General features: G+C 44.7%; 2 protein-coding genes across 2 annotated transcripts in view; both read left to right on the top strand.

Moving 5' to 3' along the window:
- The first annotated feature begins 742 nt into the window (after positions 1–742).
- On the top strand, positions 743–14041 carry prkacab (protein kinase, cAMP-dependent, catalytic, alpha, genome duplicate b). The gene is made up of 11 exons (XM_035636083.2): positions 743–1585; positions 3078–3139; positions 4214–4342; positions 5673–5771; positions 7315–7397; positions 7565–7691; positions 8156–8251; positions 8767–8889; positions 10065–10124; positions 10257–10361; positions 10454–14041. Exons 1-11 carry the CDS (start codon positions 1540–1542, stop codon positions 10577–10579), a joined length of 1056 nt encoding a protein of 351 aa, XP_035491976.1. The 5' UTR covers positions 743–1539; the 3' UTR covers positions 10580–14041.
- A 352-nt stretch (positions 14042–14393) lies between these two features.
- samd1b (sterile alpha motif domain containing 1b) overlaps positions 14394–22596 on the top strand; it is an 8776-nt gene continuing 573 nt past the window's right edge. The window contains exons 1-7 of the mRNA XM_035636082.2: positions 14394–15794; positions 16786–17032; positions 17904–18034; positions 19137–19191; positions 19307–19424; positions 20587–20701; positions 20829–22596. The exon at positions 20829–22596 is cut by the window's right edge and continues 573 nt beyond it. Of these exons, the coding sequence (XP_035491975.2) occupies positions 14601–15794; positions 16786–17032; positions 17904–18034; positions 19137–19191; positions 19307–19424; positions 20587–20701; positions 20829–20972 (2004 nt within the window). The 5' untranslated portion in view covers positions 14394–14600 and the 3' untranslated portion in view covers positions 20973–22596. The remainder of the gene's footprint in view (positions 15795–16785; positions 17033–17903; positions 18035–19136; positions 19192–19306; positions 19425–20586; positions 20702–20828) is intronic.

Here is a 22596-nt window from a genome sequence, read left to right as displayed (position 1 = left end):
TTCACTCCAGCCTCATGTTGCTAGGCAACTGCAGCACAAAAGGTTGGGTGAGACTGTCTGCCTGCTCTCCCTCATTTTATCTCCTCAGTTTGAAGGGACTAACTCCTCCGTCCATCCCTCGGTATCTCGGAGTGCTTCTAACATGTTGACACTGTTTGTATTCACATCTGACATCACCTGCCCAATGATAACTGAACATGAAATACATGTGTGAACAGTTGCCCCTTGTCTTTGTTTAATATCACTGAATTGAACATCACACACAAACGCACACTTTGTGTGTGTGTGTATGTTCATCCAGCACCAATCGTGGAGTGTATGCTTTTATTTCCAGTGAGTGATTCATTCCGCACCACATCAACTTGTCCCTCCGTGCACGTCTGTCTGCGATCTGTTCAGAAGTCCTGCCAGCCAGACCGCGCCGCGCGCGCGCGCGTGCGTGTGTTCAAATCTGACCAACATTACTAAAAATAGATCGTGGTTGACGTCACTCAGCCAAACGCGTATCAGTCGCTTGGCGGCGGTGAGGAGCGGGGGTGGGGGCGGAGGTGGGTGGTGGGGAAGAGAAGGAACAGGGCTAGGGAGGTTTTTTTTGTTTTCCTCCTTTGAGGGAGGGGGGCGCATTCCTGTCAGCCGCCGCTGACAGCCAATAGGCGCCCTCGCATTCTCTCAGATTCCCACGGTACGGCCGCTCCGAGCCAATGGAGGAGAGAGACCGGGGGAAGTGGGCGCGTGCGTCGTCAGGAGGAAAATAATCGGTGACGATTTCCTCGTTCGCTTTTTTTGCGTGGCCGCTGGACGCCGCCGCTGTATTCTGATGGCTTGCGAGCGGCCAATCAACGCGCTCCGTGGCACCAGCAGCGGTCCATCCACAGCCGAGCTCCAGCTGTCAATCAACCCCGGCTCTGGCGAGTAGGCGGGACGTTCGCTCGACCGTAGTTCCGTCATCCCGCTCGTCTCCGCGGCTACAAGGGGGGCCAATGTTGATTCGGGCGAATTCCCATCGTTGCCGGACCCCACCGAGATTTGCTTTTTAAAAGTTGGGTTTCACTAAAGAGATTGGCCGGCTTTCGACTGAGCACATCACACCCCCCTCCCTCGGCGTCGCTGGGTTGTTGTGTTTTTTTCCCTCTAAATTTTGGGCTGGGGGAGAGGTGGGGAGCCGGGGGGCCTCGCTCGGCGGGGGCTGCGAGGAGGGACAGGAGGAGACTGGATCCTCCGTGTCCAGGCCAACTGCGACGAGCCCGGCCTGACAGTCCAGCGAAGCCCCAGCGACCGACGCACCTCAGCTCCCCGTGGGTGTCAGCCTCGACGTCGGTCGCCGGTGGTCGGTGACCGCGGAGCGAGCCCGCTTGCACGGCGCCGTGGCACCGCGTCGGCGGCTGTCAGGCTGCTGAAGATCAAGAGCTCGGAGTCGGCGCTCGGTGCAGCTGGATTCCGGAGAACACCGTTCGGACCCAATCGAGCTTAGACCGGCTTGAGGAGGCGGCGGCGGCGGCGGCCAAGAAGCCACGGATCGCCCGTTGTCGGCTTGTCATCATGGGCAACGCGCCCACGGCCAGGAAGGGCAACGAGATGGAAAGCGGTGGGTACCGTCGCCAGTGCACATCGGTCCCGGGCAGCACCTGCTCCGGGTCCGGCCACACGACGCGAGCAGACACGGTGTGAGTCAGAGGCCTGTTCACGTCAGGTCCTCCATTTGTCCCGTGCAGCCTCACAATCACGTAAATGACATGCATTGTAAAAACAGGAGCATCATATTTATATATATATATATCTATAGACATCTACATATAGATGGAAGAGTCTTGGTATTGTTCAGTTGTGGATCTTTTTTTGATGGGATTTCTGTGGATGCTGAGGTGGGATGATGAAGCAGGACGTGCTGCTGTTTCCCTTTGGTCAGAATCACACACGAGCTCCGCAGAGAGATGCCACTGTGCTGGAGCCACACAGGTCTGCAGGTCCCACCGGGTGTGTGTGCTGTCCTGTAAGTCCAGTGGGGGGGGGGGGCTCCTGTAAAGTATGAGACGAGTGCTACTGTAGGAGACCACTGGATTTGGGTTTTTTTTGTTTTTTATTGGAGTTATTTATTTTTTTTACCATCATGTAAGACAGACTGACTTTTTAAAATGATTATTTCTTGTGGTGGTATGTTATATCCTATTCTCCAATCTGCCTGGCCCAGATACCCACACACGTGTGTGTGTGTGTGTGTGTGTGTGTGTGCATGTATGTAATATGTTGTCACCCAGTGAAAAAGAAAGGGAGACACGGTGGTGAAATGTGAGCATAGGGTATGATAGAAGGTCTGAGTGTGTGATCTAGTACTTGTTGTGTTTTTCTTTTCTCCCCGGACTTGAAGCCTTGACCAGTCGGAGGAAATTAGGAAATACCGAGAGCCTTGTAGTCTAAATGTTTACATCTGCCTTATACGTGTGAACCATGTATTTGTTTGGTGACTTTTCAAGTTTGTTTTCATTTTCTGCTCAAAGGGGCAATCCAGCCATTTGGTGTTTTACTTCCATGAGGTCAGGGGACAGACATGAGACAGAAAGAGTGGTTTAAAAAAACAACTTTGGCACGCCAAAATGATCTCTTTCCTCTTAGTGGTGGTCTGAGTAGTTCAATTTAAGACCCCTATGACACAACAATACATATTCTGAAGCTGTGTTTCCAGGACAGTCCTAGTGACATTAAGTGTAGACAGAATACAATCTACCCGTGCAGCTTCCTGCTTTGCATCCTTGCCTTGCTCTCATTTTATGCACTTTCTATGTGCTTTGTATTTATTTGATCCAGAAGTTAACAAAAAAAGGGAAAATCAAGCTTTAAAAAAAAAAATCTTCATATGTGAGGAAGATGTAGACTGCATTAAGTTGGCCACACAGTCCAATGTCAGAAAACACATTTTAATTTAAAATGTACTTGCTGGTTTCTTTCTCTCTGACACACACACACACGCACACACACGCACACACACACACACACACACACACACACACACACACACACACACACACACACATTGTTCTTCTGTAAAAAAACCAAAAAACTGGTGGTTTTGTCTTCCACAGTCAAGGAGTTCCTTGCTAAAGCCAAAGAGGATTTCCTCAAGAAGTGGGAGAGTCCTGCACAGGTAAGTGTGTTGATATAACATGGCGTTTTTGTTGTCTCCATCGGAGTTAGTTTCTTTTGTGTGTGTGTGTGGGGGGGGGGGGGATCTATTAAAGAGGCAGTAAGCAATTTTAATCCCAATTACACATTTTGTAAAATTCAGTGAATATTACCTCACGGCCCGCTAGCTGTCGGTTCTGTGTGTGTGCTGAAGCCCAAGCCCTGACTCTGTAATCGTAAAATATGTAAAATAAAAACAAAAAAAATGGTGCGGACCGCACCTCACAACACTGCGAGTGCAGTTTGTAAACATCACTCCCCGACACTTTAAGAGATGCGTTAGCGACAGCTCCTACGATTTAGGGGTAAAAAACTCCACATCTGACAATATTTCTCCAAAATAGGTCACTACCCCTTTGACATTCACACGATGGTTCGGTCCGTACTTCCAATTCTGTGTGAGCAAAGGTATATGTTTTATTTGTGGGACGTGCTTTCATATTTATTTAACACCAGAGTGGTGTTTTTCTTCTGTTTGATCAGCTGCTACTAAAGGTAAATATCAGCCAACTCCTTGGATAATTTAAAATTATTAGGAGGATGAAATAAAGAAAGTGGCTCGTAAAATATATGGGCAGTTGGTTTATTTTTATCTTTTTAATTGAATTAAATCATTGTACAAGTGATTTAAAAAAGAAATCCTATGCTTCCATGAAACAAAGCTTTTTTCCTCAAAATATGAACTTTGATTAGATGATGTCATTTCTGAGGGGTTTTACAGGCTTAAATAATAACAGTAAATTTAAATGGGATTAACACAATATATACACAATATACCCATAGAGTATATGCATTGCAAACCTTAAACATATTCATAAACTGCATGTACCATATCCTTTATGCATTACGTACGTATACCTTATACCTGTGCTGACACATTTGCTCACACTTACACATGAGCAAAACATGCATAATATAAACTCTGAACAAAAAAACTGAACAAAAGTAATAATACTAATAGCAGCTTCCCACACCACAACCCCCACCATCCCATTTTCACCAAAATCAACGAACCCTTTTTGTTCTGTCTGTTCAGAACAATTCTGGCCTGGAGCAGTTTGAGAGGTTGAAAACGCTCGGCACGGGCTCGTTTGGCCGCGTTATGCTGGTGAGACACAAAGAGACGGGACAACATTACGCCATGAAGATCCTCAACAAGCAGAAGGTCAGTCGGGTTCAGGAGGGTCACAGTGGAACAGAGGAGTGTTTAAATATGTCTGTCACTGAAGGTCACTCGGTTATTGTTTGTACCGAATTGGTCATTGAAATCACGGAAGTGTCATTAATGGGAAAACTGTACTCACACAAGGCCTGGGACTCTTATGGAAGTCGAGTAACAAAAGGTGCCTGGAGATCATTGTGCATGCTTGTACACACTGTGCAAGACACAGAGACACAACAAATCCGAGTGCATCTCTTTTATTTTCATTTCCAAAAGTGGGGAAAATGACTTGGTATCGCTCTCCTTCCATAATTTCCTGAGTGTCTGCTTATGTTTTTCGATTTTCCCCAATTTCACAGTGATGCAGTCTTTAAACATGAAGAAAATATTGGAAGAATTCTGCCTAATATGTTGTCTAATAACACTAGAGCTCCAACAGTTAATCGATCAATAGATTAGTAATCGATTATTAAATGAATTGCCAACTATTGTGATAATCGATTAATTGGTTCAAGTAGTTTGAATGGGAAAAAAAAATTCTCTGATTTTAGTTTCTTAAATGTGAATATTTTCTGATTTCTTTGCTCCTCTAATGTTACGTACCCCCAAAAATATTATGTTGGTTGGAAACATTTTTAAAAAGTACTGCATTTCAGAAAGCATTTTTATAAAAGCAAAATATATTCACATTATTATATCTAGAATCATGGCATAGAAATTATATGAATTCACACTTATAATAATAAATCACTTATGTAGCCCTTTATTCAAAGGAGCTTCACAACTGTATTATGTTTGTATGTTTTATGAAAGAGCAGTAGCAGAAAGGGTTCTTTGATTGAGTTTATCAATGAATTCTGTAGAATGACAGTTTGGTCTGGTTCCCCAATCCATCACCAAATTATTGACACTGTGACAAAATACATTTGACTTTTTTGACGTAATTCACATGTTGAGCCAAATTTGAATGGGAGTGTTTGTGTCGTGACACACTTTTTGCCTTTGTCCTGCGACTCCTTCGTGTTCAGTTCTTTATAGCTAGACCAAGTACATGTGATCCAGTTAAGTCTGAAAAACTATAACGTTGTAGCTCTGCCTTTGCAGATTGTGCCAATATTTACTGTAATTTATCTCTGGATTGAAACAGAAAAGAACGTTTTCTTGCAAAAGCCAGGTCACAGACTTTTTGTGGATGTACCAGCTTGTTAAAAATGAGCTAAGAAACAATAGTTGCTTCTTGTTACAAAATATTTATATCTCTTTTTTGCAAGGTATGATATGGTCTCTCTCTGTCTCTCTCTCTCTCTTCCCCCGTCTCTCTCCCACCTTTCAGGTGGTGAAGCTCAAACAGATAGAGCACACTCTGAATGAGAAGAGGATTCTTCAGGCGGTCAGCTTTCCCTTTCTGGTGCGGTTAGAGTACTCATTCAAGGTATGCACTATTTGTGTGTGTGTGTGTGTGTGTGTGTGTGTGTGTGTGTGTGTGTGTGTGTGTGTGTGTGTGTGTGTGTGTGTGTGTGTGTGTGTGTGTGTGTGTGTGTGTGTGTGTGTGTGTGTGTGTGTGTGTGTGTGTGTGTGTGTGTGTGTGTGTCAGTCATTGAAATTAAAAAACATTTTACCTGGCACACCCAGTTGTCCCGTACACACACACACACACAATTATACGCTAACATTAAAAAACACAGAGGAAAAAAGAATAAAAAATGCCCACATTTTAGCTATTTATTAATACCTTGTAATACTCTTAGTGTGAAGGAGAGAGGATATTGGTTCACTGACACTGATGAGAGCGAAACGAAACAACAAGCTGAAAGACGTTCAAACACAACAGGAACTCCAGTCAGTTCAAAATTATCTGTGGGTCTGTCACTATGAGCAACATACTTTGCATTTACATATTCACTGTTCACACACTATAATGTAATTTTCTCCACTGTAAATTTACTGATTACATCGTCACTATTACTCCCATCATCATTGACAGTTTATCATATGAATCATAAGTGATCTGCAAACACAGAGTGCGCCGATCTCAGCCTCCTGCCACAGGGGCAGCGGGCCGACACATACTAACTATTGTCTCCTTCAACATTTTACTCTCACCTTCCGTCTCTGTCAGTGGCTGTTTGTTCTTTTACAGACTAACCCTGCTGATGGCCATGCTCCAATTAAGGCCCTGATTCGGGCTAAGCTGTTTAGATGCACCTCAAATAAACCTATTAAGAGAATATTCCGGTCCACGTGTGCCGTCCAGCACACAGATGGAAGAGTCGACAGCGACAAACACATATTAACTCAGCTTGAGAAGTGGGTTGAGAATGAAATTCCCCCCATAATATGAAGCTAATATTATTAAGCTCTATTAAAGGGTTCAAAGAAAATATTGATTTTCAAATTTTGGGAATGGAACATGCCCTTGATTATGGGTTTTATATGGTAATCACTAGAGCCCAAATAATATGGATTTGTGGGAGCCAATGCCAATAACGATATAGGGGAATGAAAAAGGTATATATTTTATATTTTCCCAAAAAATTTAAATGATTCCTTAGATGTTGTTATAATAAAATAAATGTAAGTGAGGCATGATACTTTACAGTTTAACCATAACCTTTGTTATGAATGACTACGAATAAAAAGAAAACACAAATACAAACAAAAATATAATTTGAAAAAACTAGGATAAACAATTTTTTTAAAACATAAAATGTAAACCTTTTCTGCATATTTTTTTCTGTAAAATCTTAGTTTTCATATCAGCACATGATGGCAAAAGTAAATGTTGATATCTCATATAGGCCGGTCGATTCAGTGGATTCATTTACACTGACCCACTAAATACTATGTATATGTGTCCACACCCATCCCGTGTGTGTGTGGGGGGGGGGGGGGGGGGGGGGTCTGCAGTGCATTAATGCATGTGAGTGTACACGTGGGTGAGTGAGTGTCACTAACAGGTCCTCTGTGTTCCCCAGGACAACACTAACCTCTACATGGTGATGGAATATGTACCGGGTGGAGAGATGTTCTCCCATCTACGGAGAATTGGCAGATTTAGGTTAGTGCCTCTATGCAGCGTTGAGTTTGCAGCAGAGAAGCATTTGATTGGCACATACAGAAGGAAATTTGATGACCTGCGTTCTCCTCCACTCTTCTACTATTTTCCATTCAGCTTTATCCTCTCAATTCAAGGCTGATTTAGTTTTTGTGTTTGTGTGCGTGCAGTGAGCCCCACGCTCGGTTCTACGCTGCTCAGATCGTTCTGACCTTTGAATATCTTCACGCTCTGGACCTGATCTACAGAGACCTGAAACCTGAGAACCTGCTCATAGACCAACAGGGCTACATTCAGGTAAACATCACCTGGGGCAAGGATATAAAATAAAAAGTACCATGAACCTCTTACTTGGAAAGTTGGCTAACAATTATTAATTTCTTTATATATACTGTACAGTATAAATGGCCTGAATAAACCAGTATACTTCAGGGGGAGTTCACAAGATGATGCGAAACCGCACCAGCCACATTTCTGTTATGCCAGTGGCTGTTGAGATTTCAGACATTACCCCCCAGATATGTCAACCTACAGCCAACCCCCCCAATTCTCGCATTTGAAAGATTCTCTGTTTGCTGAGTGGTTGCGCGACACAGGTGCCGCCCTCTAGTGCAGATTCTGCTGCCCCCTTGTGGTAAACAGTGTAACGACAACTGGTGAAAAGACGCTTGCTCCTCTCTGAGAGTATATATTCTTATTTCTAATATGTTCACCTCCTCCTTGCCGTGGTTGTTTTATTGTTTTGTTTTTCCCTCTCCCAGGTGACAGATTTTGGCTTTGCCAAACGTGTAAAGGGCCGGACCTGGACACTGTGTGGCACCCCAGAATATCTGGCCCCAGAAATTATTCTCAGCAAGGTGAGCCACCACTGTTTCCCCTTTAGCTCTGTGTGAGTAGTCTGGGTAGTTTCCTTTCAAAACGAGACAGTAAACATTTCAACCAAGCCTGACCACAGATCAATTTGTTGCACAGACTTTACTCATTTCTTGGTTGGTTCTTGGTTGTAGAATTTGATGTCGCTGTTATGTCATACGTATTGAACTTGCATAACTCTGACCGCAAATGGCATTCTGCTATTAACTACTCCCCTTTGACTTTGGATCTAGTGGTTGTGAAGAAAGTTGTGTCAATTATACACAAAGTTCGACCAGTAATTTTACATGATATTACAAAAGTATTTTGACTACTGTAATGTGTAACTGCCTGTGACGAGCCCTATCATAACAAACCAACTGAAGCTTCAGATGGGAGGCAGGTTGAGCTGAATACATGCATTACAGTTACAGGGAGTATGAGATTGGGCAAAGAAGTCGATCATCATCTAAATCTTGATTATCTGTCTATAAGTGTCTTGTCTTCTCTCCACCGCCAGGGGTATAACAAGGCGGTCGACTGGTGGGCGCTGGGCGTGCTCGTCTATGAGATGGCGGCGGGATACCCACCTTTTTTTGCCGACCAGCCCATTCAGATCTATGAGAAGATCGTATCAGGGAAGGTGAGTTTTCCCACTGCTCCAACTTAACAACCAAACATATTCAAATCAATATCGCTCGTATTTTATTAAAAGATAAATAAAAGTTTGGCTATCGTGACATGTTGCTTGTGATTATAATCACTTCACTTCTGATGAAGCCTCTTAAAGGAAGAATGCACGTGTGGCAAGGTGGAGAACAAGGCAACATCTTTGACCCAAACAATCCACATATAGCCGTGTGGCAAAGGACTGGGCTAAAGCAACCTGTTTTTCATTCGCATGTCCATTCATAAACACACGAAATTCAGAAACAGACGCAGTCTGCACAGAAACAGAATCATTTACAACCAACTCAGGCGCAGGTTTTTCTCTTCTTTGTTCACATGCTTTTATTTAAGGAGATGTATTCTCATGATTCTTTGGCATGATAGGGTTACGCAGATACTGTATCTCCGCCCGCACAAACTCAGCTGCAGACAATGACCGCACATACAAACAGGCCTGCGTCAATCACCTGTGATTGACTGTGATTGTTATGAATAATAATACCGTCGTTTTCCAATTGATTTCTTTCTTCTACTTTTTATGTTCTCTTACAATAAAGATTCATGTGTCACATTTCTTTTGTAATCTTTCTAAATCCATTTTTTTTCATGACACTGACATATTAAATACGGTTTATGCATTTTTCATGGTAAACCACATATGTAATGGTGCAGTGGTGGTCATCATCCAGTTAATACTCGCTATAAACCGAAGCGATTTGAGCTTTTCGGCAACTTCATTTTTGTGTTTCGGCCACAGTTTAAGTGATGAATATATATATATATATATATATATATATATATATATATATATATATATCATTGCACTTTCTTTAAATTATCACTGCTTGTATGAATTATAAAACACATCAGTACCAGTGTGGCAGAGGATTTAACCTGAGAAATACTCTCTGCTGTCACAACGTCAACATTTTGAAGATTGTATAAACTGACTTTTATTTATTTGTGTTGTTATATCACTTATCAATATAGATACAAAATAGATACATTTTGTTTGATGTATATCTGTGAAAAATATTATCAATGCTTTTTTCAACTTCACAAAAAAAAAAGGAATCAATGTATATCGTCCTTTGAGCATCTCAGACCATCGTCTAAAGCCGCGTCCCTCCTCTCCCTGCTCTGTCTCAGGTGCGTTTCCCATCTCACTTCAGTTCAGACCTGAAGGACCTGCTGAGGAATCTGCTACAGGTGAAAACACACAGCTCAGACATGTTTGTTTTTTTTCTCTGAATTTCTTTTTTTCCGAATTCGGATAAGCGGTTGAAGATGAAGATGAATTTCTCAGAAGTCTTTTATAATGTTATGTTTTTTTTGCTTCAGGTTGATCTCACAAAACGTTACGGGAACCTCAAGAACGGGGTCAACGACATCAAGGGACACAAGTGGTTTGCAACCACCGACTGGATTGCCATCTACCAGAAAAAGGTACGCGTGTGCTTTGTGTGCTCACAGTGTTGGCGTGTGGCTCCACCTCTTCTTATGTCTGCTTCTCAACTGGTGCCTGCGATTGTGTTTAGGTGGAAGCTCCCTTCGTCCCCAAGTTCAAAGGACCAGGCGACACCAGCAACTTCGACGACTACGAGGAGGAGGAGATCCGCGTCTCCTTCACTGAGAAATGTGCCAAGGAGTTTGCTGAGTTCTAGAGTCAAAGAGCGACAGATGAAGAAAGAGGGGAGTAGGGAGAGTCAAAGGTAGGCTGGTCACGTGGGAGACCTGAGGAGAGAGCACTGTCTCCTGTCCAATCACAAGCACCAGCTACAAAAAAGGGAGGGGAAATGGGATAGAGAAGGGAAAAAAGAACTAGGAGACTGATAACCAGCAGTGTTGCCTTTTCTGTTGCGTTTTTGTTGTGTTTTATTTATGATTCTGTCTAATTTATGGATCCCTTTATAATGGACATTTGTTTCAGAGTCATGGGTGTCGGGAACCCCACTTATTTAGAGTTGCCTCTACACATTTTCAGCCCCAAGATTTGCCCTTCTCTTTTATCGTTTCCTTCATCTTTAAATCACTTTTGCGCCACAACATAGGGAAACCAGTCGGCCTGTTGGAACCTGCAGCAGTCTGTAAGTCACGACATGAAGCCCATTGAGTCTTGTACAAGTTGAAGTCTCAGTCTGCACAAAGGTTTCTTAAATTTAAACTGACCGCTTACTTGCTCTTTCCCCTTTGAGCGGGAGGAGCATGTAAGTGAACATTTAAATGATGCTCACACGCGTATGCACTTTCATCTTGAATTACTTTATGTTTTGAATTTTGGTCTTAATTTGTACCTTAAATGTTTAAGCCTGGACGCTCTTGTGTCATAGACAATAGACTTTCAGGTCTGTGGCACGATGAGTCAAAGGAAAAACAGACGGTGATGGATCGTGTGCTCAAACTAATTTCAGTCGGTGACCGATGACACTTGAAGGTCAATTCAGTTTACTGTGTAAGTCCGTCTATGCTTCTTATCATTGCTAGCATAGCCAGGCTTCGTGCATATCTACAGCACTCAATTTTTTACATCTTATTAGAAACTAGTGGTTCTAATGATGTCATGTCACGCTAACAAACAAGGGAATACGGATAAGGGAACATCAAGGAAATATCTCAGTTTTAATGGTGTTGCAAAGGAACACGAAACATAATGGTATCTCAGGTTTGAACATATCACTTAATAGACATTTTATCAACGTTAAGCGCTAGGATCAGCAGGTAGCCAGGGCGGGTGAGACACTTGCTTTTCGTATATTCAGTAAAGGTCCAGTTCATTTAGAGGAACACGAGGGAACATGAGGAGTTGTGGTTTAGCGTCTTCCACCGTTCTCCCCTTCCACAAGATTCGTTTTTTGCTAACTTTGACAAATCTGTTTGGTCTTTAAAGCACTTGCTGTCTCTGCTCAGAGCTCACTTACAAGTCGAGTTGATTGTGCATGTCGATTTTTCCACCGTTTGGCCCTTGTCAACTCCAAATGAAAGAGACCACCTGAGGCGTGACTACCTCAAACTGCTTCTGGCTGGCGGTCACCAGAACTCTTTGGCCAAGTCATTGGTGGGGGTCTGGAGTGTGTGCGTTGGCGTTATGGTCTTCTGTAGAAACCTGTGCCCGGCCCTTTCTTCTGTGACTGTCTTATACGTTACAGCAACTCTATTCCCATTTCTGTGTTGAAAACATGCATTTTTCATTTTTCTCCATGTGTTGGTGATGATGTGAAGAGGACCGGTACTCTGTCGAACCAGTCAGGAGAGCGCAGAGCACCTGGAGCCGAACAGAGCTTAGTGTGCTGAGAAGAGACAAAAGCGTTCTCCGTGCACAGTGTACGACTTGACTATTTAAAGTACACGACACACAGCACGTCAGGAGCCCAGTGTCTCCTCAGCTCCTGAGCTACGTAACCAGTGCCCAGAAAGGGCTCCTTGTAGGATTTGTCCATTCAGAATTGATAGAAATAACACCAAGTGACACGAGTGTCAGTCTCAAACATTGAAATGCTGTATTTGAATGTGCCGCTGTAATGAGGATCATTGATAATTAGGCTCATACAAGGCCCCTCTGTTTTTCCTCTCATCATTTCAAACTCTTGATATTTTTTATTTGATGTGTGTCTTTCCTGTCCAAAATAATTCCGATAGGGGAAAATATAACGAGCTTTTTCTCAGACTTACACATTTGTCATGTGTAGTCAAAATGTGTGTGTATCATTTGTCATATGGAATGATTTTTGAATTGACGTAACATGAAGCAATTTGCATCTGTTCCAGATTATATTTAGGTCTCTGTAGCTCAGTGTCCATGGCCGAATGAATCTGCTTTTGAAGGGGCCCGGGCCCAGATGAAAACACCACTCCTCCCACTATCTGTACAGTGTGTATGTGCAATTTTGGAATATTTAATGGCCCCAGGTTCACTGAGTAGTGATTGATTTAGACTGAGACTAATTAGTAATATGCACCATGTATGCACAATATGATCTGAATTAACGAGGGTCTTAAAGGGCCAATGCAGTGATTTCTTATTGCACTTACCATAAAATTCGACGGTTGCGTGTGACACCAGAATCTCCAAACATCTTTCATCAAGGCTCAGGCTCTGAAAATTCTGGATTCTCCATTTACCATCATTTGACTCACATTAACCCTGTTGAAGATGTGTAGGTTCCCAGGTGAGACAAATATTTATCTTTATTTTTATTTATTTTCATTTTAGTTTATTTGACAGGGATAGAACACAAATGTTAACGGGCCAATATGGGATGATTTGTATCGGTTGTCCCTGACGAGGTGTTAAAAGAGGAAAACAATTAGATTAAGGTGATTAGCCTTATAAAATAGTTATATACAAAATTTAGTAAATATGCACAGACTAATAACAAAATAACGTCAATAAATAAGTGTGACACGAGGTAGGAAGTTTAGTAACAGGACATTTTCCAAGACGGTTCCATCAAGGTGAACCCGGGGCGATTAAACAAGTCAACCCAACTACACCAACTACTGAGCACTGATTCCTCCTCTGTCCTCCCCCTGCTGGGGGGGGGGGGGGGGCATTTATCAATCTGAAGTCCAAACCATATCGGCAGAGGGAAGGTGGCAGAAGCTGCAGGGTGGCTACATATGCATGTAGTCAGCTGCTCCCTTATAGGTTGTTATGGTTTATTTTACAAACCACTTTATTATTATTATCATCATTGTTACTATTATCATCATGACATTGTAAACCACTTGTTGAGACTTTTTTGGCCGTATTCCCTCCATGTCCAGTTCAATGTCGCCTCTCTCATCATGGACAAAATGTTTGAAGTTATGATACAATATTATTCTGTGTCTCCTCTGTGTTTTTGCAGTGATACAACTTCCTCTCGATGCAGGCACAATGCTGGTTCATACTGTCGCACTTTTTAGGGAATTGAGACCCCCCTGCCCCACCCCACCCCCCACCCAATGTAAACCATGTTAACCCCCCCTCCTCCTCCTCCTATGACACACACATACACATACACACACAAACACACACACTGCAAAGGGAAGCATCTAAAGTCACGGGAACAGTGACCTAAAAACACGAAGTGTAATATTTTGCAACATGAGTATCATTCCAATAAAGTTTTACTGGTGAAATTCTACTGAACTTTGTGTGAGCCTCGTGTACTCGTGTATGCAGCTGCACTTTGCAGAAAAGGTGAATGTTTGGTGACACAAGTGATGTTAAATGTTCTCGGGGGTCCAGTCTTGTGGCCCAGAGGTCGGACATGCGTCCAAGCCACCTGATGCGGAGCTGTCACCGAATCCATCAGTTGGTTGCGTTTGTCCGATTCGCCATGACGCTTATATGACGCTGTCTGTCGGTCTTATCTGCATTTCCCCCCCTAATAGTATCCACCGCGGGCTGATCAGATGGACATTGCGAACAAAGAACACGTCCCGACGCGCGCACAGCGCCAGCCGATTCCACCTTAAATGCCATCTGCGTGTGCGCCGGAGACCACAGGCGCCATCTTCAGTCTACCTTAAGCGCACAATGTGGCCAACGAACGCGAGCGTACCAGCCGGGCTTCCGTCCTCGTTCCCTCCTGCCGGGGGATCGCGCTCTGGCTCTCCCAGCTGTGGTACAGCGTCACTCGTGAGACAACGGAGGCGAGAGGACGCACTCGGGCCAAGCCGCATCCGCACCCGCACGACAACATGTCCGAGCCCAATAAGTACCGAGAGTGGATCCTGGAAACGATCGACTCCCTCCGCTCGAGGAAAGCCCGTCCGGACCTGGACCGGATCTGTCGAATGGTCCGGAGGCGACACGGGTCCGATCCGGACCGAACCAGGACAGAACTGGAAAAACTGATTCAAGAGCAGACGGTGCTCAAAGTTAGCTACAAGGGCTCCATATCGTACCGAAACGCGGCGAAGGTGCAGAGGAAGAGCAGAAAGAAGAGTGAGTTCACGGCGGCTGGCGGCGCGGAGACGGCGAGGGAGCGGACCAAACACAACCCTCTGAACAACAACGGCGACAGTGCGCACAGCTTCACCGACCAGGAGGAGGGAGAGGACTCGGAGCCCAGCCCAGATCCCCACACCCAAACATCAGCCAGCACCGCTGGCAAGAAGCTCAAGCCTGCCTCCAGCCGGAGTAGCGGAAACGGGTGCCTCAGCTGTGGCGCAACAACGGGCTGCGCCGTCGGGAGCGGCTGCGAAGAGGAGAAAGCAAGTGCGCCGACAGACAAGGGATTAGGACAGCAGGGAGCCGGGGGCTGCCCGTCGCCCGGTCTCGGCCACAGGACAAGCGCACACGACGCCGGCGAAGGCAGCGGGACGACGCCGAGCAAAACCGATGCAGTCCGCGGGGGGAAGGAGCCCGCTCCGTCCGGAGCTGACAGCCACAACAAAACTTGCTCCGGGAGCGTCAGCAGCCTGCCCCAGCAGCAGCAGCAGAAGCAGGCGGCGCCCCTCAAGCCCAAACTTCGGGTCGGAGGAGGGTGCACGAAAGCAGCTGGGAACCACGCCAAGTCCAACCTGGGCGACCGACTGGTGGCTTCCGTGCGCAGCCTGTCCGAGAGGAGCCTCCGGGGGAGCTCTTCCTCCGCCGCCGCCGCCGCCGCCGCCGCCCCGACCAGAGGCCACATGAAGCCGCTCGGGCTCAAGGAGATCCTGGGCTACCTGAGCAGCCAGGAGCAGCTGTCGGAGGAGAAGCTGACCCGGGGCAAAGTCAAAGTGGTCATGGAGAGGGAGGTGGCGAGGGGCAGGCTGCGCAGGACCCGCTGCGGGAACATCACTCTCCCCCTGAGGGGGGCGGCGGCGGCGGCGGAGGGGCCGATGCCGAAGAATGCGTCCGCTGGCAGACTTGTGAAGAGCGCACTGCAGGACAGGCACACGGAGGAGAAGGTGGGCGACGCTAACTTAATATTTCCAACACGTCCTGGTTGTACAGAACTGCAGCAGCTCGGCTCCCACCATATACGCTTTTTGTCCCCCTTCTTGTCAAACCTCGATGCCAAAGTGTGCAACCGTGCCATTGTGTGTGTGTGTGTGTGTGTGTGTGTGTGTGTGTGTGTGTGTGTGTGTGTGTGTGTGTGCGCGCGCTTCCTGCACAAAAGGTGCGGGTTACATGTATGAGCACACAGCTCCGGAGCGGCTTCCCCAGCTCCCGGGGATAAGCGCGCGCACCACAAAGAGCGCCTCTGCGTGGGCGCGGGCACGAGCAGCTTTCTCGTTTCCTTGTCACATCCCTGTCTGTCCGTCTGTCTGCCTGCCTGTCTGCCTGCCTGTCTGTCTGCCTGTCTGTCTGTCTGCCTGTCTGCCTGTCTGCCTGTCTCCTTCCTCTCTCAGGAACTTTGGCTGTGCGGGGCTGGAGCGGGCGTAAACTTGAGACGTGCCGCTGCCGGTTTCCGTACACACTCCTGCGCCCGCAGGCCGGCGCGCGTCATGCGTGTTCATGCAGATTTGTGTTTGAGGCGCGATTGAAACTCTTTCATTCTTATTGTTATTGTAGTTGTTGTTTTTGTTGTTGTTTTCCCTTCTCGTTATCCCCAGCGCCTCTCCCGTTCCCCGCCTCATTAAGTCCTTTGTATCATTTCTGACAGCCCCCCCCCCTCCCACTTCAGTAGGCCACAGTAGGAGGCCACCGCGTTATTTCTGTGTCTGCCCGTGTGGGGGGTGTTTCGCGATCCACACCTTCCGCCTCGAAGAAGCGCAGCAGACCTAATATATAGGCCACTGCTCAGTTCTATACAGTGAGCCCATCCCGGACAAGAAGTTGGATCAGACCCAGGCGCTGCACACTCATCCCAGAGGATGAAGGCCGAGCCTGACCTCAGCTTTACTCCCGCAAGCATCTTGGCTTTTTTTCTGATCGAAGTTCATGATTTTGTTGCAGCCGCCGCCCTCCTCCCCTGTCCAGGAGAACGAGCCAATGGAAACAGTCAGCGGAGAAGAGGAACGGGGGGAGAAGGAGGAAGAGGAAGAGGAGGGTGATCCCCGGAGTTCTGATGAGGAGGGAGGACCATCGCCGGTAGCCATGACAACCGAACCAGGGCTCACTGAGAAACCCGCAGAAGATACTGAGATCCAGGCAGCATCCGAGCAGGAGAGCCCCCATCGGCAGCAGCAGCACGGTGGCGAAGGTGTGTGTGCATGGATATGTGTGTGTGTGCTAAGTACAAAGTTGTGGGCTAATTTAACAGGCTGATGTCATTCATATATTGTGATTTTCAAAAATATATTTATCTGACTTTGACAATAAACAAACATTTGATGAATTTACTGTCAGATGTAATTTAATATTATTATTGAAATGGCAATAACTGACTTATGTGCAGCCAGCACAGTATTTGGCATTAAATTAAATTAATAGATCACTGTCCAACTAAGTAAATTGACCAACGTGAATAAAACGAACTGCTGTTTCCTTTGCTTTGATAGATATCTATCTTTGTAGATAACCAACTAAACTATATGTTGTACTTTTGTATTGATTTTGTTTTACAAAGCTGATTATGATGCAATTTTAAGTGGACTTAATTAACCTGATGTCAACAATTTCCACTCGGTGTAGTTAAGTAAATTGAAACATTACGACTTCAGTTCCTGTGCAACTAAGAATCATAACCAACCTACAGCTGCCAGTTTAAAATAATGGAAACCTATAGAAATGGTTTCAAATCAACATTTTCAAACCTTCCGACACCGTTCTTCTCAGGGTTTTACAAAGTTCACAAAAGAGTAAATGGAAAATAAGGTTAGAAAATGTTGCTTTAACTACAAGTATTCATGGTTGATTTTGTAACTTAAATAACATCCTTTTTAAGATTCTTTGGGATTGCTTTTAGCAATGAAAAGTGCTCTATAAATGTATTATTATTATTATAATTAATAATATAAATATCTAGGATGCTCTTTTCTTTGTTGATTTCAATTAAGGCCTGAATGGTTGTTAATCTCTTCTCCCGCTGTCCATACACTTGTTTCCCTCCTCTCCTCTGCGTTTGACTGCAGCTCTCTCAGGGATGGATCCCATCCCCAGGACACCGTCTCCACCTGTTCAGGGACCTTCACTGTCACAGTGTGACAGTGCCCTCGTGGAGGAGAGAGATGACCTCCCAGATCAGCTCCATATGGCGGCACAAGTAAGTGCAGGGATGTGTGCATATGTCCTGTCAGTGTTTATGTACAATGCGTTAACTAAAGTTTATATTAAGCAATATAAATTACTACCAGATAACAGATGGGACCGGACGTTGACACTGGGCCGTGTCAAAACTAACCGATTCTGACCTGGAACCTCTTTTATCTGCACATTTGAAAACCATATCAACAACCACAGAGATGGTTGTGACTGGCAATTACTGTGTGTGTGTGTGTGTGTGTGTGTGTGTGTGTGTTGACTGATCATATCGTTCATGCAAACTTGTGATATTTAGCAGCTTAAGGCTAAATTGGCCGCCACTAGCTTAACACACCCGGGTCTCCGATATGTCAGTGGTCGAGTTGCACTGTGGGTAATGTATGCACCAGATCACAAGAAAGAAATGTGCGTTTTAAAAAAGACAATAAGTGTGGTTTTGCTGCACCGATTGCCACCTTTTCTTTTAAACCGTCCACAGTGAGTCTGACAATGTGTAATGAGCACGATGCGAAGGAAAAAATCTTAAAAACCAAAAGTCCAATGTCCCTTTCTGTTTGCTATCTAGTGCACAGTTTTATTTGAGTTTCTGAATTCAGTGTGGATTTTATTTTCTCTCTTCAAATGGGCCAACATACTGCACCTAGACTACGCCGTAATAGAATGTACACTGCTGTTTATTAAAATGCCACTGTACCACGCTTCACCCTTGACAGACGTGAAATCTGTGATCCTTTATCTTTTCATAGAGTTGTGCAGAAAATCCCACTGAATTACAGACTTTAGTGGAGAAAGGGCTGCTTGCTTACGGCTCATCAGCTTTTCTCAAACTTTGCTCCCTCACCAGTCCCCTTCCTACCTTGCACCATTATCATGTCCGCAGCAGATGGTCGTAATGTCTTGTTGCAGTTTTGTCATGAAGCCAACTTCTCTTATCCTTCACTTTAGGTGGATGCCGTGTCCCGCTGAGGTTTTCAACCTGATTTTTACCTCCGGCACTATCACCAGTAGTTTTCAGCTCTCACTTGTTTCCGGATAATTGATATCATCTCTTTGCCACAATAATTTTTATTAGCGTGTTTATTGACCCCCTCTCTTCCCCCCAGACGCAGATTCAGCTGCAGTATGACAGAATCAACCACACCTCCTCGGGCCTCAGCAGTGAGTTCCGCTTTACAGTTCATCTCAAATTGTGTTTGTATTTGGGCCTGTTTGTGTTGTGGTTGTTAACAGCGACAGCGGGGAATCGCTCTGAATTTAAATTGTCCCCTCGTAGACTCCGAGTGTAAGACAGAGGTCGGTGAGTCGTCCTGCCTGCTCACACCCACTGCCTCCCCAAGAGACTCGGGCCTGTCTGAAGAGCAGGGGATAAATGGAGGAGTTGGTAGTGGAGGGTGAGTACAGCAGACACACAGACGGCAAACAGATGCATAGGGCTCAGGATCTGCTCCTCCCTGCTTTTTTTTCTTCTTCTTCCTATACATTTACTGTCCAACCCTTTTAGCCCAATGGAACCTTTGGATTGTTTGTGAAGCAGATGCTCGATGCTACATAAGGAATCACAAATTAACCCTTTTTTGTAGTTAGATAGTAGGGTATTAATAAATGCATAAAAAATGTAGAATGTTGACTTAGGTAAATATGAGGTTAGCTAAGGTAAATATTATAATTTTTTCACAAGACACTATTAATTTGAATTCTTGATTGTATCACACCTGCAGTAATACTGTATCCACCCTTGCAACAACAGCCCTGCACTGCAGTCATGGGAGGTTTAGTAGGCGTCGCCTCAATCTATTTGATTAGAATAAACATCAATTAAAATATCATGTTTAATATTTGGATGTTGATCCTTTGTAGATCTGACTGAAGTTCATGGCCCACACACACATGGCTTCTGCTGACATCAGGCAGATCTTCACAGACCAGTTTCTGTGCTCAGTCTGCAGTGCTGCTGTATTGTCGCACATTTTTGGGGACAATGAGTCCTACTCTGTTAAACTAATATGGCGGAGTGAACACCCTCAATTTAAAAGCTGAAAACTGGTACTTAGCCTCATACTCATTGTTTTATTTTAGCTTCAACCTTCAGAGCTGAGGACAGAAGTACTCTGCAGTCGGCCACAGTGAGGTTCATTTCCATCTCTATATCTGATAAATCGTTGCATGTTTTCACCATTTTCGTCTGCATTCAAAGGCAACGCTTTCCCTGATTATATTACCACCTTAAAACAGATTAAAACAACCAATCTGCTCCATTCAACATTAATCTGAATCTAATATCTGATACTCCTGTGTACTCTAACGATGACACATAACATTCTCAAGTTCAAAGTTCAGTTTAACCAAATGTAAGAAAAAAAGAATCCCAGTGCTCCCATCCTAATCAACTAAATACACATGGAATTAAACCATCAATAAAAACAACACAAAACTACACTCCTTCATAAATCTCTGTCAGCTCTGACATAAGTGGGCAAATTTACTGTTTCAACATCTCCTGCAGGTTTTGTAATGATCCAATGGGTCCACCTGTCCTCTTATTCTTATTTCTAGGTGTATGAAGTCTGAGGGCGGCAGTGGAAGCCCGGTGGACTGGACAGTGTCGGACGTGGTCAGTTATTTCACAGCAGCAGGTTTCCCCGAGCAGGCTGCTGCCTTCAGTACCCAGGTGAGTCTGTAATCCCCCTCAACAACCACCAGAGGGCGCCTCAGACAGGATTACTGTTAGTACTTACTGTCAAGTTTTCAAAGGTGAACATTTAACCTAGCCACACTGTTTTTGCGCTCTTCTTTAGGAAATCGACGGCAAGTCTCTTCTCCTCATGCAGCGCAACGACGTATTGACTGGCCTTTCAATCAGGCTCGGCCCCGCCCTCAAGATCTATGAGCGTCATGTAAAGGTTCTGCAGAGAACACACTTTGAGGAGGACGGCTGCTAACAACGCACACACGACAACCACACAGTTATCTTTGTATCTGCGTATAGCTCAAGTTGTCATGTCAAAATACATGCATGGTATACAGTACGCTTTTCCTTTCATCTCATGACTAAAACACACACACACACACACACACACACCTGTTTCTCTTCCTCCCGCTCCTCTACGACTGCTCTAGTCCATAAATGACACAGAGAACAAAATTCTACATGTTGGAGGGAGATAGTAGATTCATATTTTAAGATTCAAACGTTCAAGACAGTCATGCAATTAATTTTTTTCTTTATTTACAACAATCAAGCACTTTTCGTTTTCCTGATAGAACTGTGCAAGATGGGTTTTCCATACACTTTTATTTCCTTCTGACTTTTAGGCACATGGTGTTTTGTTTTGTTTTGTGTTTTTTTTTTTGGGGGGGGGCAGGGGCAGGGGCTGGCATGTAAGGGTTTACACACAGACAATGGATTGAATGCCAACACTTTAGAAGTCGACCAGATGCAATACATTCTCAGAGACCGGACTGGATGGTTGAGATTCTGTTGAACTGCTACTGACCCATAGAAGACCTCAATGTCAAGTTAACATCTGGTGCAATATGCTGATTAACCCCCCCCCCCAGATGTTAACGAGGTCGTAGGACATAGTCAGCTCATTGATCACCAGATTTTGCATATCTTGGATGTCTTAAAATAATAAGGCTTAAATATGCTCATGATGTTTTCAATCAGCGCTGGCGAGACGAGACTTTGACTGGGGCTTAGATATCAAATATCCCGATATACAGATATTAGATATCCCGCATAAAGCTGTCTAGCTCTTGACTAGTTTAAGTGGAGCTAATTTGCTATGAATTGTGGGTTAATTACAACTTCTCTTTCTCTCTCTCTCTCTCTCTCTCACTCTCTTTTTTTTTAAACCAAAACATGGCTGACCGAGCCACGCCATCAAGTCACTCAGCTCAACTTTGCCTTATGGAAGAATTCAGTTTTAACTGGGGGGAAATTCAGCAAAGCAGAGTCTCCATTAGAACAAAATGTCAGGGCACTCAGACCTGCAGCAGAGCCGAGTTGCCGTGTCGTTAGGACTCTCTACCTCTGCTAAGTCATCGGTCAGGATCAGGATCAGGCTGCACCCAGCCCTCCATAAATCCATCACTAAGTTTGAACTTACAATTCTTCCTCAATTCTTACTGACTACTTAGCGATTGGGTTGCACCATTAAAAGTTAGGAAACGTTTAGTTGAGTGCTTACTAATGCATTAATAGGTTGCTAGGATTGTCCAAAATAACGAACAATGAACTATGTAAATAGGAATTCACCCGGAGGATTATAAATCATCCCCATAATTTGCAAAAATGACTGTTTTGAGGCACAAAAGACAAAAGACATATATCTGCATACATAGAGAAATGTGTATTTCAAAGGAAGGAGCATTCATACAGTTTAGAATGAGGAGGAAATAATAGAAACAATTAGTTTGACTAATCTAAGAGCAGAACAACGACTGATCTAACACCAGTCGCCATGTATCTTTGTGAAACTGCAGAAATGTCACTCAAACGCACCAGCTAAATCAGCAGAACGATCAACTCTCAACCTTGTCTGGTGGGGTGAATATGTAAAT

This window comes from Scophthalmus maximus, chromosome 8 (assembly GCF_022379125.1).
Source record: "Scophthalmus maximus strain ysfricsl-2021 chromosome 8, ASM2237912v1, whole genome shotgun sequence".
Lineage (NCBI taxonomy): Eukaryota > Metazoa > Chordata > Actinopteri > Pleuronectiformes > Scophthalmidae > Scophthalmus > Scophthalmus maximus.
This window is presented reverse-complemented; position numbering and strand designations above follow the sequence as displayed.

Excerpts from the sequence above, each read along its gene's own strand:
- prkacab (XM_035636083.2), top strand. The coding sequence starts at position 1,540 with ATGGGCAACGCGCCCACGGCCAGGAAGGGCAACGAGATGGAAAGCG. Across the intron at positions 1,586-3,077 it reads GGGCAACGAGATGGAAAGCG|TCAAGGAGTTCCTTGCTAAA; the intron begins GTGGGTACCGTC and ends TGTCTTCCACAG. Across the intron at positions 8,890-10,064 it reads AGAAGATCGTATCAGGGAAG|GTGCGTTTCCCATCTCACTT; the intron begins GTGAGTTTTCCC and ends GCTCTGTCTCAG.